Source organism: Perognathus longimembris, chromosome 2, assembly GCF_023159225.1.
Source record: "Perognathus longimembris pacificus isolate PPM17 chromosome 2, ASM2315922v1, whole genome shotgun sequence".
Classification (NCBI taxonomy): Eukaryota; Metazoa; Chordata; class Mammalia; order Rodentia; family Heteromyidae; genus Perognathus; species Perognathus longimembris.
In genome coordinates this window covers 144847296-144863226 of record NC_063162.1, presented here as the reverse complement: position 1 = coordinate 144863226, position 15931 = coordinate 144847296, and the positions used below count along the sequence as shown (strand labels likewise).

Sequence of the window (15931 nt, the reverse complement as noted above, 5' to 3'; positions counted from 1 at the left end):
GTTGGATATAAATGTCTACAAGATTTTATCTCAAGAGAAAATCCTGGGCTTGGTGGTACACGCCTATCATCCTAGCCATGATGAAAAAAAATACAAATAGGAGGATCAAGGTTCAGGTCTGCTTGGTCAAAATGAGAGACCCAATCTCAAAATCAACAAGAGCAAAGGTCTGTTGCTCAAGTGATACAACGCTTGCCTAGCAACACAAGGCCCTAAACCACAGTACCAATTTAAGCCCCAAGCATGGAGTTTAATATAGTTTTACATTTCAACTACAAAGAAGGAATTGGGTCTGATCACTAAACATTCCAAATAAGGTAAAGTTTTACTTTTTAATCTTTTAGGACACCTTCCTTGTACCTGGGAATTCTAGGAGCTGACAAAGACTTAACCTCAACATGAATTTACAAAAGTGCATATGTTTTCCTGAGGGCCTCATTTATCACAGACATGAGAGTGAATTATATTTGACAAGGGAAAGCTCATAGTCCCCTGTTGCAGCTCTGTGGCTGGCAAACAAGAATTAGGAACTTCAAATCCTGTGTGATATTCCTATTTGCTTGCAAGAATGTTGGCATCGTTGTGCATTACAGAGGAGATTGTCCATCAAGCTCTCACGTCTTTACAAAGTAAAGGGAGCTGAGATGTAGCTCAGTGGTAAAGGGTTTGTCCACCATGAACATAATCATGAGTTCAATCCCCAGCATGGGGGGGGGGGGGAGACAGTTGTCTGAGACACAGAGTTAAGTTAGTGAAAGAACAAAGAAAAGCCACCAAGTCTCATGACTTCTATTTTATTTATTTCTGCAAAGTGAACAAGGTATAATAAAGTCAAGTCCTATAATAGTACCTTGGTAGCAAGAGCCTTATAAGTAACAACAGGGTATTTGTATTCCAGTTACACACACACACACACACACACACACACACACACACACACACACACACACACACACACACCTGAATAACTGCTTGAACTTTTCAACTTTTACTCCGCTATCCCATGACGTCCTCACCTGTTTTCATGCACAGAAGGCTGTAGGGTTGGAAGGACTTACTCATGCACAAGGGGCCTCGCCACAGTGCTCCCCCGGCTGTGCGCGTGGTAGAGGAGGGTGTAGAGGTAAGGCAGCAGAGTATAACGGATGTTAAGGTAGTGTCTGGAGGAATTCAGCAGCAAGGAGTCAGCTCCAAAGGAAGCGGGATCCTGGTCCTGGGAGGAAATAGCAGTTCACAATCGTGGGTTGGCTGGGGGTTGGCAAGGATACACAGAACTCTGGACCTCATTCCATAGGGAAGGACTTGCTTCCTGAGTGAGCTGGGTTCTAGGTTGCAAACTTGGCCTCTGAGCATTACAGCTGGCAAAGGGAGGCCATTTTGCCATGCTGCGGCTAGTACAAGTCGCCGTCCTTCATTCACTCCTGAGAACTGCACTGCTGGGAGACGACTGTCGTTGAACAACTTTCGTATTGTCCCATGTGCTCTCAATTACAAAAGGAGCATAGCAGAGACCGACGGAACAAATTGAGCCGGAAACCTTCACTGGCTTGCTAGTTCCTGATGGCAGCACTACATGAGAGAGTTTATACTATGGGAAATGCAAATGAGGGCACAAATAAGAGTGCGTGGAGCATCAAGGCAGATGCCAGCTTAGTGGAGTCTTTGTGGAAGATGCAGACAGATCGAGTCCTACACTTGCCAGATTGGCTTTGCTTGTCCTTCCCCACACCCCGCCTCCCAACCCCAGCTTCACTCACCTTGTAGCCTTGGCCATTGTGATTCCTGGAAAATGGGTAAAAGGCTCCCAGCTGCATCCACCGCCTGCAGAGCTCCTCTGAGGTGTTCAGAGCAAAGCCACAGATGTCTGCTCCCACCTGGAAGGACACAGCAGGGCAGCGCGCCTCTCCTCTCCCGCCCGCCTTTGTCTTCTACCAGGAACTTCCCAAGTGAACAGCACTAAAACTTCCTGCTGCAAAGGATCTAGGAGTGTGGTCAAAACTGGCTTCAGGGTGACTCTTTTTGTAAAAAAAACTTTCATTAGAACTGGGGTTTGATCCCAGCCTCGTGCTTGCTAGGCAGACCCTCTACCCCGGAGTCTTGCCCTCTTCTGCACTGGGTGTTTTGGAATAGGGTCTCACATTTTGCCTAAGCACGTGCATGGATTATGCTCTACCTATTTCGTTTCTCATCATAGCCAGACATCCAACTTCTTCCACGGAGATGGAGTCTCCTGGACTTTTCTGCCTGGGATGGCCTGAAACCACTATCCTCCTAATTCCCGCCTCCCATCGGAGCTGAGATAAAAGGTCTAAGCCATAGCACTCAGCTATTGGTTGAGGGGGGCTTCTAGTATGTCTGCTGGACTGGTCTTAAACTCCAATTCTCTTGATCTCTACCTCCTAAGCAGCCAGGATTATAGGCATGAGGCAATAGTGGCCAGCTCTCTGCTCGGTCTTTCCTGTTGAATGACACAGAGTCACCTCCGCCTTTCCTTACCTCAGTTTCTCTGTTTTGTTAAAATGGATATGACAGCTTTTAAATGAACAGTCACCAGTAATACTACTAAAGATATTGTTTTACTTCACACTTTTTCATAGCCTGACTCTGAGCATGTCACTTACCTAGTCAAAACACCCTGGATGTCTTTACTATTGTTTACCCTATGAACTCATCAAGCCCTGGTTGCAACTTATCTTCTTAGCATGGTCTCCCATTCTGGCCCCACACACCAATCCTAATAGATACATCTGTTTCTCTCTTCATCTCCTTTCTGTTCATGTTTTTTACTCAATCTTAAAAATGAGTTTCTGCCTTCATTAGTCATTACTCAAGGCTAACCTCAAGCATTATCTTTACTAAGAACTTTGGCTTCCCAGTCTTCCTTTGTTCCTTATCATCTTTTCAGAGTTACTACGTGAGTTTCTCAGAATTTCCCAAAATCCTAATACGTATTGAGCCCAATTGGCTCTTTTACCCAATCTTGGCATAATTATTTGTATGAGTATGTAGGTATGTGTATATATGTATATATGTGTATATGTATATATATCCTCTTAGTAAACTTTAAGGTCTTTGAGAACTGTGAAGGTGTTTTGGTTGCTGTGCATTTATGCTTCACTGCACACTAACCAGGCATACCTAACATAGCACCTTGAACACAGTGAGTAGTTCAGAAAATGTATACGTTGGATGTAGGCATAAGATTACAAAGCCGCTCGAAAGCTAGCAATGTTATATTTCTTCACACAGATTCTAGGTACATGGTTTATCATTAGTGTACCCATCGGCCTTAGAATGAAGGATCTAGGCATGTTTCTGTATGTGAGATATATTTTAATAGAAGGGAATATTCCAGAGGATAGTGAAGTTTCACATTTCTGTCTTTATAAGGAAGGCAGTACAGGGAAGGATGACCTGGTACCCGAGGCAAGTCAATGCATAGTTATTGAGAATGGGAAGAATATACTCTCAGGATGTTACCTCCCTAACCCATGCCACACTCTGGGGTTTGAAATCTCACCAGAATGTGTCTTTCTGGGAATGGGCGTTAATAAGAGAACTTGGTACAGGGACTCACCATGGGGATACCAAAAAGGTTGAACTCAAGCATGCCAGGGATGGACCACTGAAGGTCATTCCAGGTGGCCGTGTTGTCTCCTAGCCAATGGGCTGCGAACTTGCCTGAGCCCGCGAAGGTAGAACGCGTCAAGATGAAGCTTCTCTTCCCAGGGAACACAGCCTTAACAGCTCTGGAAGGAAGAGAGGTTTAGGGGTCAAACTGACTGCAGATTGTCTCAGACCTGAAACACAGTTGCCATGCCAAGGAAGTTTCTAAATGTCCCATTCTTCTCGTCTTTGTCATTTCAACAGGACTAAAATGGTAAAGTCTACCATGAACTACATTCTTGGTTTGTTGTTGTTGTTGTTTAAAGGTATTTCATGCACATCATTAACCCCACAATTTCCAAGAATTTCAAAAGCAACTTTGGAAAGGTTAGTAACTAAAGGTATAGATTTTCTAGAAAAAGATGAAATTTAACTACACCAATGCATATACATTAATTTCTCATATCATAACAACAGAAATACAAATACAAATATGGACATAACAGCCTACTAGAAGTTCAGTTTTTGAGTAGAAATACTTGGGTAATAATTTTGTAGTAAAAAAATTTTAAATTATATGTACATAATTTATAACTAAATATAAGTCTATACTAACCATAAGTATGTATATACATATAATTAAAAAGTTTTATGGGGCTGGGTATGTAGCTCAGCAGTAGAGCACTTTCAAGTGCTTTAAAAATGTCTACAGTTATATCCACTAGCTTGAGAATGGGACTGGGAATATGGCCTAGTGGCAAGAGTGCTTGGCTCATATACATGAAGCCCTGGGTTCAATTCCCCAGCACCACATATACAGAAAACGTCCAGAAGTGGCGCTGTGGCTCAAGTGGCAGAGTGCTAGCCTTGAGCAAAAAAAGAAGTCAGGGACAGTGCTCAGGCCCTGAGTTCAAGCCCCAGGACTGGCAAAAAAAACAAAAAGAGAATGAATTAATGTATTTTAGGTCTGGTTTCCTGCCATCACAACAAGCAGAATAATTTTTTTAATTCTTTCCCTCACTGTAGCATTTTATTTCACACACAGGTAAACAGTAGAATGCTGGGTCAAAGATGAAACTCCCAAACTCATGAACATCTATAAGTTACTTACCCCTCATTATTCCTGTCTATAGAGTATACAGAAAGGAAAATACATGGGTTGGGACTCATAGAGAAAAGAGCCTGGATTCTGCTTTTTCAATGTATTACCTGTTCATCCTTGGGCAAAGGAAGAAATTCACTTTCTTCCATCTAACTTGTCATTCTTTCCTTAACTCCTTTGTTCTTTCATTTTACAGATGCCACAAATCTTTATTGGATTTCTTCTTCCCCACATGCCTGGAAGTTCCTTTACTCAATAATGACAGCCATAACTATCGTGCCTACTTTGAATGGGTCACCTCGTTTCTAGTGAACCATATTTGATCCCATCTAAATCTATAGGAATAATGATCTCACTCTTCAGTGGCAATCGCCATGGAGTAGCCATACAGATTGTGCACATCATACTGCTTGCCCCACTGCTGAACTGCATCCATGCAGAGCGTCTTGGAGAACAGGTATCCATCAAGGATCTCTGGAACAAAAGAGGCATGGGTCAGTGTGGGCCTTCAAAGCATGTTTCCTACACCTCATCCATCACACCTGGAAAGTTGCCAGTGGCCAATCTAATAACAATCACACTTCTTTCTCATTGTCAGTGTATACTTGAGGTGGTTCCTCGAAAAGAGAACTTGTGCTGACCCTCACTACCTCATCCACGTGGCTTCACATGTGACAAGGGAAAGGCATTCAAGAGCAAAAGAATCCCATTAGGCAATAGGGTCGATCTAAATCCTTTCATATAAGCTGAACAATCCAAGCATTGAAACACTAGATGGACATACAAGCTAATTTATGATTGCTTCTTTCGTCTTAATTATATATTATAGAGAATGATTTTTGGGGGGGGCATTGGTGGCTAATTCCTATAATTCTACCTACTCAGGAGGCCGAGATTTGAGGATTACAGTTCAAAGCCAGCCTGAACAAAAACATCAGCTATGAGAGAAAAGGCCAAACTGAGAGTGGGAAATCCTGAGTTCAACTCCCAGTATTGGCACGCGCACACACACACACACACACACACACACGAACAATTTTCCATCTTGGATTCATTCACCTGCTTTCTACTCCCATGTACCACTCTGTTTCTGATCCAAATTACTTTCTGATATTAACTAATCCAATAGCTTCTTTGTTTTTTTTTAATCTTTTCTTTTTTTATACTAGGGATCACATCTAGGATGTTACACTAGCTAGGCTTTGCCACTGAGCTACATCCCTGCCCTAAGATAGTTTCTGAATGACTTATTCCCTTCTATTTAATTCATAGTACAAATTAATAATTACAAAATGATTGGGCCACCATACTTCCCTCTAGCTCAATCATAAATAGTTTCTATCACCAAAACACTAAAATATGAATTGCTTAGGCTCCATGCAAGCCCCTGGGTATTTGATTCTGACCTGTCTACTGTTTTTCTTTGTTTTACATCAAACTGAAATCAACCTGAACTGTTATGAGTCAAGATACAACTTGTACTCTAACCTGTATCTTTCTTTCTTTAAATACAATCAATATTGTAATTCCATACTGTGAGAAATAGAGTTGTCTGAAATTCAGATAAAGCTTGGGAAGGACATATTTGCTGGCCTCCCAGTCCATAGCTCTGGCTTTCTTTCATTCTATGACTCATGTCTGTCCTTCCTTGCCTGAAGATCAAGTCTACTTCCTCATCACTTCCTTTCTGGTAAGCCCCAGCTTGTGGAGCACACACTCCACTGTGACATTGAACTATCCTTCTTCTAAAAATGGCATGGATTACAGGTGGAAAGACTAGATTTTCCCCTAGGGAGCCATAGATAGGGCATTTTCCTTCACCTTATGCCCTTACATACAAACATCCTTGCCAGTGTGTTCAGAGCTATCCTTCAGAATATAAAATATCACATGTGCCAAGCCACTGACCAGACGAACCACAAAGACTTACTGGGAGTGAATGGGGGATAGTTGATGTTGTTTGTGGCACATCCTGAAATGGAGCCATCAACAAAGTTGGCAACTTCGTTCATATCCTGCAAGACAAATAGCAAAAACTTCTAAGTAAAATAATATATTCCACAATATTAAGTGATGATGTCTTTCTTAAGGACTCAGAGAAATAATTCTATGTACCTTTTCATAAAGGGTTCTTCTATTTACAATAATGAAATAGATGTCCTTGTCTTTCCTAATCAAGGAGAAATTCTGAGAAGATCCCCAGGATCCTTTCTAAATGATCTATATCTATAGTTACAAAAAATGATCAATACCCAAATGTATTAAAAATAAATGTCAACCTACACTCTGTATGTAAGCAAATAGAACCACGCATTCACAGCCATAGAAGTTATACACACATATAAATATACACCAAAAAAGAGGGGCTGAGAACAGGGTTTGCATGTTCCAAACCTGTAAAAAATGAAAGGTCTGGAAAATTGGTACCACGATGGTCATGGCAGATGTCTTCAACTGCTCTTGTTCTATTTTCTATTTCAATTTGGCTCTTATAGTTCTAGCTGTATTGTTTAAATTTTACATGGTTCTCTTATAAGTAGAAAAAGAATTCAACATAAAAACTTCCTTCGTTTTGCTGGGCTGTAGCAATGAATTATACTTGTTTTTATTTCTCACTAGATGAGATATTTCCCCTTTCTTATATCACCCAGAGAACTTTGTCCTGGTACTTCGGCTTTAACTGGTCTGTTCAACATGTCCAAATGAAAGAGGTAATTGGATAATATCTTTCCTTTATGTCAATGTAAAAAGTAAAAAGAAGCTAGATTTAAGAATTTTTATGAAGGTTATTTGAATAGTAAGATGGGGAATACAAGGAATTATGGTTATATTTGTTTTCCTCTCCTCCTCTTCCTATGTTTCGTGACTCAAAGACATAGACGGAGCTGTAAACACTGAATACTCATCCCTAAGAAGCAAAGTGATAAGAACTCACGATCCAAATTCCATCAAACTCCACTTGGTTGTAAAAAAGCTCAAATTCCTTAGCCCACCAAGCCACACAGTTGGGATTGGTATAATCAGGGAAGACTGTTTGCCCAGGCCAGACCTGCAAGAGTGAAAAAAGAAACACCAATAGGAGTGGGTTAAGTGACTAGAGAATAAAGCAAAGACCTTTATATAGAAATTCCTAATATGACTGTGCAGAAAAGAGATAACAGGCACAGGTCCTTTAGTTAGAAAGATGAATAATTCAGAATTCAGAGAATAAATGTTAGGAATAATCAATCACTTGAAGAAAATTTTATTTAAAAAAAAACTAGTTAATGTGTAATTAGCAAATTCATGGATAAAGCATTTTCAAACCTGCTCATCTTTGACTACGGATAACCTTTCCTATGACTCTCTATTCTCAGTCTTAGGAACAGTAATCGGGGAGCATTTTGTATGAATTTCCACTAGACCATTAAAATCTGTAGATTCTTACATCCTTCCCTTTTCTCTATTCTCTCCATATCCAATGTCTCTCTCACACCATACTCTGAAAAGGTCATCAGTGCTGTTAAAAAATGAAACACCAGGTAACACCTTGAAAAGCAAGGTCAAAGAAAGATGTGAGAAAAAAGAGGGCAAATGAATAAATACTGCAGAAAACTTGACTACAGAAGAGACATGTAACATTACCCTTGGGTTTTACACACAGAAGGAAACCCAGCGCACTGACGAGGATGAGGGAGGAGGTGGACACCCAGTGAATAAGCTACACCTAAGAGCCATGGAAGAGGGAAGATGGTGGGCTGGTATCAGGGACTAAAAGGCAAATTTATCTTTAGCATGTACGAGGCATTTGAAAATGTACAACATAATCAGCTCCGTGTGTCTCCCTCTCTCTGTCTTTGTCTCTGTCTCTCGCTCTCGCTCTCTCGCGCTCTCTCTCTCTCTCTCTCTCTCACACACACACACACACACACACACACACACACACACACACACCCCAACCTGTTTCCCCATTATATTACCTCCCCAATGAGTGGTTTTGCTCCGACTGAATCATTCACCCATATCTTCAGTTCTGAACCCCTGTCATATGGGCCATATGGACGACTTAGGGAAGAGTTGTTGGAGATGGCTGGATCCTAAGAATGGAGTAAACACAATTAAGAGGCCATCTGTAAGCTGGAGGCACTGAAAGGAGAATGGAGGCACCAAGACCGTAGAGGTAGGTATACTGATAAGGAAGAGGGAATGAGAGAGAATGATTTGAGAGGGCATACCACAAGGAATAACAAAGACATCACATACCACAATGATGACAAATTTCTGTCCATTTCCATGTAACTCCTTAACAAATTCAGGAAGGCCTTTATAACCCACTGGATTGTAAGTAAAGTCCTTCCTCTCATCCATGTAATCAATATCACCATGCTGAACATCCTGAAGGAACGCACAAGTCCACCTTATCAGCATTTATTATGTTTTATTATTGTGATATTGTATTTCATTATTTAATATTTATTATTGTGTTTTATTATTTTAATTTTTGTCCCAGGTCTGGGGCTTGACTTCTAGAGCTCTCACTTAGCTCTTTTGCTTATGGCTGTTGCTCTATCTTTTGACCCATGCTTCCAGTCAGATCTCAGCATCCTAAAAGCTAGAACTACAGGCATGAGCCATCAGCACCTGATTTATCGGCATTATTATTCAATATATGTGTGAGCTCCAACCTGCAATCTAAACAGAGTGCTAAACAGTCCTAGCATCCAAGGACTCCTGTTTCAGGGGAGTTTTAAAAACAAATGTCCCTATAAGACCCATGCAATGACAAACCACCAAGGCTATCAAAATACATTTCACCCTATACACAAGGTACTAGAAGGAAAGAGCTATCTATCCTCCATTTTCTCTCTATTTCTTATGTCACAGTTGACCGTTTTGTATGGTGTTAGAAAGTGAAATCAGTATAGTAAGCACAAGGAACTTTTACTAATAAAACATGATAAGACAAATAGATACAAAAGCAAATTGCCTTCTATCCACGAGGGGTCTTTACATTACTACTAAAACAAAATGAGTACAATACCTTGGAAAGCATGCCTATTAGCCCAACAAAAACCTCTAGTGTTTTAAAAACATCAAATTGTTTTAGTCCAGGACTAATGACTCATGTCAGCAATCCTTGCTACTTAGGAGGCTGAGATATGGAGGACTGTGATTCAAAGTCAACCCAAGGAGAAAAGTCTACAAGACTCCATCACCAAAATAACCAGCAAAAGGCAGGCTAGAGAGGTAGAGCATCAGCTAAACAAGCAAGCCAAGGAAACCATGAGCCCTGAGTTCAAACCCTGGTACCAATAAAGTAAAAGGGAAAGAAAGAATGAGTATACACGTCTGTTCTTATACTTCTAGAAAATTTTCTTTGATTTTATGTTTGGAGAACTGTTTAAAGCTTTACTTACATAAGGGAGTTGTGCTGCACGGTTTCTGTCTGCAGCTTCTTTCATTTTAGCTAGGGTACCATAATCATAGCGACTAAGGTGAAATCCCAGGGTCCAGTATGAAGGCAGGGATGGCCGTCCAATGAGCTAGGAGAATACATTTTTCAATAAAATGTTATGCGCCGGTTTAGTGCAAAAAGCATACTACATTTTCCAGTACAGAGATTCATTCATGTCAGACTATTAGTCTGTTTTTCTGTTCCCTTTTCCATCATGGAGAGCAGGGCTCTGTTTTAGGGCATCTGTGTAGCCTTTGATCTTTTATAATTCAGTATTGTATAAATCAATTTCTATTGCACATATGGAATCTAGCCATTAATGTTTCAAATCTGTAATTGTAGATGGTTTGCTGGGTCACTGTGTATTAAGCTTATTTATCTTAAATATTTGCTATAAAGGATTTTTTCTATCATAAATTATGATATTGCAAATTTACCTCCAGATATTCTTGAACCACTTGTTCAGGTGTGTTTCCCAAGAATACATAGAAATCCAGAACACCTCCAATGGTGCGGTAAGTGATAGCTGGGGCAGGCTGGAGGCTGACCTCTTAAAAGACATAAAAAGAAAAGAATTATTCTTCAGTAATAACTACAGAGTTTTAGACCAGAGGGCCACTAACCATCTTAACATTAATAATATTTCAATGCCTCAAATTTTGTCTACAAATAGGCAAACAGATGCATGTGAACACTAGATCAATTGTTCAGTGACAGACTTCAATAGCTCCTTCTGCTAAGACCTAGGCTCTGATAAATAATTTTTTAAGAGAAAACTGGCTCATGAAGAGGTACAGAATAGGTCAAAGTGGCACAAAAAAATATTTGGGGCTGAGGGTATTTGTTATTGATACTTCTGATCTACCTAAGAGTAAAGTCTCTTGAATAACTCAATTATCACAAACCACCTTCTATGAGCAACTCCATTCTTCTCTGAGACAGTAAGTGCAAACAGACATTGTCACAGACTAACATTTCCCAAGTTACTTGTTTTCCTGTAAGTTTGTTTCATCCCTTCACCTTTTCAAATACCAGCCCCCAATTTGAACCCTCCCTTTCAGTTACTTATCATGGGCACACCAGTGCACAGTTGTACTTAAGCACATCAGTGTGCTCTCCATTCCTTGCTGATTGCTCCATCAGCTCAATGTTCAAGTCCCTAGAATTAAATCTAAGAGGGGAGAGGGAAAACCTTTCCTCTATACAAGGAACCAAAGATCATGTTGTCCTTGCCCCTCACCCAACAAGGTAGGCATGGGACAATAACCCCCTTGGCCATGGTCCACTCACACTTAAAGGGTATATTTCTTTTATTCTAGTGCTTTAAATAAGGGAACAAAAGTCAGTCTTTGTGTCCCTCTTTTCATAAACATTCATTTCATCTTCATAAATACTCCTTTCATCTTTTACCCATGGCATTGCTGTTCATCAGAAACACCCCAAAGGATGATCCACTAGCATCTTCAAGACACAGGAAGAATGTCTGAGCACCATACAAGTTAGTTCCATCCTGCAGAAAGACAATTTAAACCATAAACTTATGGACCTGTTGTGTAAACATCACACTGCCAGGTTGATTTGCAAAATCAGCATATATGATTAATATATGGTTAAGGAAACCTGTCGTCAATGAAGTCACAGATTTTAAAAGATAGGATTTCCTTTTGGCTTATGCCAACCAAATCAATGAGTTTTGTTATATGAGTCAGTGATGATCATTTATCTAGTACGAATGTGGAGACTGTGATATTTGCTAAAAGGTAAAAAGATAAGAATGCTGAGGCCATAATTCATAAATTCTCTCAGAGTTCTGCCTTTTCCTGACAACCTTATTGTAATCACTCTACTGAGTCTTTTTTTTTCAAATTTTATTATCAAACTGATGTACAGAGAGGTTACAGTTTCATACGTTAGGCACTGGATATATTTCTTGTATTGTTTGTTACCTCCTCCCTCTACTGAGTCATAATAAGAATTAACCAGATGAACTCTAATCTAAACTAGTCTCCCGAACAAGAGTTCTCTACCCAGACTTCCTCCCAGAACAATTTAAACGGAATCCCTGAGAATAGAAGCAGATACGCCTTTTTTGGTTTGTGTTGTTGTTGTTGTTGTTGTTGTTACTGTGTGTAATTTGTCTAGACAGTTCTACTGTGTAGTCACATATGAAAATCAATGCTCTATTACTGTGCTTGTCATCATTTGGCACATGCATTTTTGTAAATGAAAATTCTAACGCAATTAGAGGGGAGGTCCTGGGTGCAGTGGCTCACACGTGTAATCCCAAACACTCAGGAAGCAGAGATTTGGAGGACTGTAGTTCAAGGCTAGCCTGTGCAAAAAGCTAGACCGCTGTCTGAAACGATAGCTGGACATGGTGGTACATGCCCATCATTAAGGGTCTCAGGCTAAGCAACATGGGCATGGAACAGAAATGGGAGACTATCCCAAAAATGACTAAAGCAAAAACATGGTAGTGTGAATCAAATGGTAGAGCACTTATCTAGCTAGTGGGAGGAGACTCTGTGGGAGGAGGAGAAGGAGGAAGAGCTCAGGATTCCCACATTGGAGTAGCAGGTGGCCATGCAGTCCACCATGAAGGGCAACAGTCTATAGCTCCCTGCTTAAATGCCCATCACTCTCTGCTCCTGTATGGGCTTTGGCCTCTGCAGCGTCTCTGCTTTGCCGACAGGCTTGAGTAGCAGACAGCCCAGGCTTTAGGTGAGACAGAGTAGAGATCAGATCCTGTCTCTGCTTCTTACAAACTCTTTCACCTTAGGCTCTGTTAAATGAGGAAGCAATTCCTATTTTGTCTAGATCATTTTACTACATAGAAATAATATGTAAAGCCAGACAAATATAAAGTGGTAATGCACTCCTGTAATCCCAGCTAACACAGGAGAGTCCAAAGCCAGCCTGAACTATATAGCAATACCTTGTTTCAAAAGTTGGGGGAGGGGGAGGGAAGGAGGGAGGAAGGGAGGGAGAGAATACAAACATGGTTGTTTATAGAATATTGCTGTGACCTTGTTTCATCCAGCATTAAATCTATTTACTCAGGAAAATTCCTGAACTATAGAGTATTGCTCTTCATATAGAAAAATATTGCCTCAAATTTTAGCAGCCAAAGCAAAAAAAAAGCAATACAAATAAAACAAAATAGTAACAAGAGAACATGATATATTCTTTTGTTGCCTCAATCATTCTTTCCACAAGAATTATTTGACATACTCAAGGTCATCCTAAATTATGGAGGTCATAATCAACTATCATTCAAAATGCAGATAGGAACAACATTTCCACCACAGTTAGCCAGTTAGAGAAGATACAGTATGAAGTAGTTGGCATTTATTGAGCAATTTCTATGTGATAGTCATTCCACTAGCTATTTCTCATGCATCAACTTCTTCACTTCTTACAGCACTACAGGATACGGATATTATCTCCAGAAGACAGAGAGCTCAGTCACTTAGCTTAGCCAGAGCCACATAACTGGTAAGTAGCAGAGCCAAAATTCCTACTCAACCATGTTATTGGAATACCAAAAGTGACCTACACGATTGAGGGTATAATATTCAATGGAAACAGGCCCAGCCTGAAAGTTTACACCAAGGTCCCTAAGTTCAGCCCTACTCCCACCAGAAACATATGCTTACCCCATTGGGGGTTGTGTCCCTAGCAAATATGGGCCATGTCTTCCAGTTCATGTCGTGCCGATACTGCCGGTGCACGTGTTCTCCCAAACCATACACATTAGCACTGGGCAGGCGAATAGAGAGCTGAAGAAACTGGTCTGCAAACACGAGAGGCCCGATGCTTGAGTCAAACCTTGACAGAAGTGCACAACACAGGAATGAGTGACAAGTAAGGACGGAGAATGGACCTTTATATCTCATTTCCTCTATAGCTGTCATTTGGTTTGGTCAGTCCCATTTGCCCTCCTATGACATTCGACCATAGATACCAAGAGATTAGGATTCCTGTGCAGCAGGGAAGATAGGTACAATTTCTTCTACCTTCTACCGAATAACCTACCATAAGAGCAAACACTATACTTATGTGGTCATTGATGTTTACTGATGGGTTGGATAGATGGGAGAAAGGGAAAAATAAAGAAGAAAAAACTGATTGTGCAGACAGAAGGCAAAAGAGAAGAAAAATGAGACAGTCATACACATATGGAAGCAGAGATGGACTGCTCACCATGGATAGACTTAGAGTTCTCAGGGATGTTGTTGAAATGTCCTGGGGCCTCCCTTCACCCTCACTTCCTAGTCCACCCCCAGAGAAGTTTCTCAAACTCACAGGACATGGTTATTGCTTCTTCTGGTCACTTTGATGCTAAATGGCTGTTTGGAGACCTCAACCTTGTAGTTCAAGGAGGAAGCGGCATTTCCACGGAAGGGTTGCACGTGTTCGTGGGGCACTTCATACCTGTCCTTGGATTGGTCCGTCAACTGCCACAAGAGATGAACAGAAACGGAGCCAAAATGAAAACTTTCCTGATTTTCAAACATTAGAAGTATCCCCCATCAATACCTATGCTTCCCATGTGTATGGTTGGTACTAGAAGTCAGATACTGGTGAAACTGGTACTATCTTAGGATACGAACTCATTATTTTATCAACTGCAAAGATTTAACCACGGGGCATGTTGGTCTTTATGTAGAAATATATAGTGAAAGTCTGCCAAAATGGATTATCCCCCAAAATATTCAGAGCTGTGGTAACTTTTTCGTACCCTCCAAAATTTCACAACTTACTTAGGCCAAATAAATGAAAGGTAAAGGCTAAGCAATAAATTATATATGTGGGTTTACAAAGATATCACACAAAAAGAAGGCTATAGAAGACCTCAGCCTACAAGTTTTTCTATTCTTCTTATTTAGCCCTTGTTTGCTGAAGAATAGAAAATAATAATGTGATAAGAAGAATAGAGAAATAGGACCCGCCAGTAGCATGATTTTCTACTTTGTAGGAACTGCTTTAATCAGAAAGGGAACAGAGCGTCTTAAGAAGAGTCTGTGAAAGAGAACAAATTACAACCTTAAAGTGGAAACGGTTAGATGTCTGGTGTTCTGCCGTAAGGAGGACGTTGTCAACATCATTTCCAAATGCAGATGCAGAGGGCAGACGTTTCAACTGGGCTGTGAATCCTAATGTGCAGAGAAGAAAAGGCTTTCATAGTTGGTTCTGTAAATTCTCAAATAATAGCCACATAAAACTTAAGCTTTAGGTCAGTGGAACTAAAGAAGGGAGTGAGAAAGGAGGAGGAAGGGAGGAGATAAGTACATAAATACTGTATCCTGGTCCCAATCTGGAAACTAGATACTATTACTACCTTATCTAAAAATCTGGATTTTTTTTTTACAAAATCTGATCAAAAACTACCCTCACAAGGACTAACTTTTACATTACCAGTTCATTAGTCATTCTGTGTTGAACAAATACCCTTTATACACTTTACATATATATATGTGTGTGTATATATACATATATCTACACATTACCCCTTCTTAATTATTTTAATGTTACATCACAGGCGGTCACACACATTGAAGCCATCTCCCTAATGAAACAGAAATCAAGTGAGAGTTAAGGCCTTGTAGAAGAACCCATCAGGCCCAGAGCATCTTCTATCCCACCCCGCAAATCATTCATGAAGAGGCTCTTCATTTGGGACAGGAAGAAGAAGAGCAGACAATTGGTTAATGAATACTAACATTGACCAGGTAATTTTTCTAACAAAGCTTGTAAAGTTGGAGTTGTTTCCAATTCATACAAGTTAC

At 40.4% G+C, this 15931-nt stretch overlaps 1 protein-coding gene across 1 annotated transcript in view; it reads right to left on the bottom strand.

Annotated features, from left to right (window-relative positions):
* Positions 1-15931, bottom strand: part of LOC125345666 (maltase-glucoamylase-like) — a 148342-nt gene that overhangs the window by 120712 nt on the left and 11699 nt on the right. Inside the window, exons 4-17 of the mRNA XM_048337719.1 lie at positions 15189-15298; positions 14448-14599; positions 13799-13970; positions 11553-11652; positions 10580-10692; positions 10105-10230; positions 8951-9082; positions 8668-8784; positions 7644-7757; positions 6639-6723; positions 5065-5182; positions 3578-3749; positions 1758-1874; positions 1059-1213 (exon numbers count right to left, since the gene is read on the bottom strand). Of these exons, the coding sequence (XP_048193676.1) occupies positions 1059-1213; positions 1758-1874; positions 3578-3749; positions 5065-5182; positions 6639-6723; positions 7644-7757; positions 8668-8784; positions 8951-9082; positions 10105-10230; positions 10580-10692; positions 11553-11652; positions 13799-13970; positions 14448-14599; positions 15189-15298 (1783 nt within the window). The remainder of the gene's footprint in view (positions 1-1058; positions 1214-1757; positions 1875-3577; positions 3750-5064; positions 5183-6638; positions 6724-7643; positions 7758-8667; positions 8785-8950; positions 9083-10104; positions 10231-10579; positions 10693-11552; positions 11653-13798; positions 13971-14447; positions 14600-15188; positions 15299-15931) is intronic.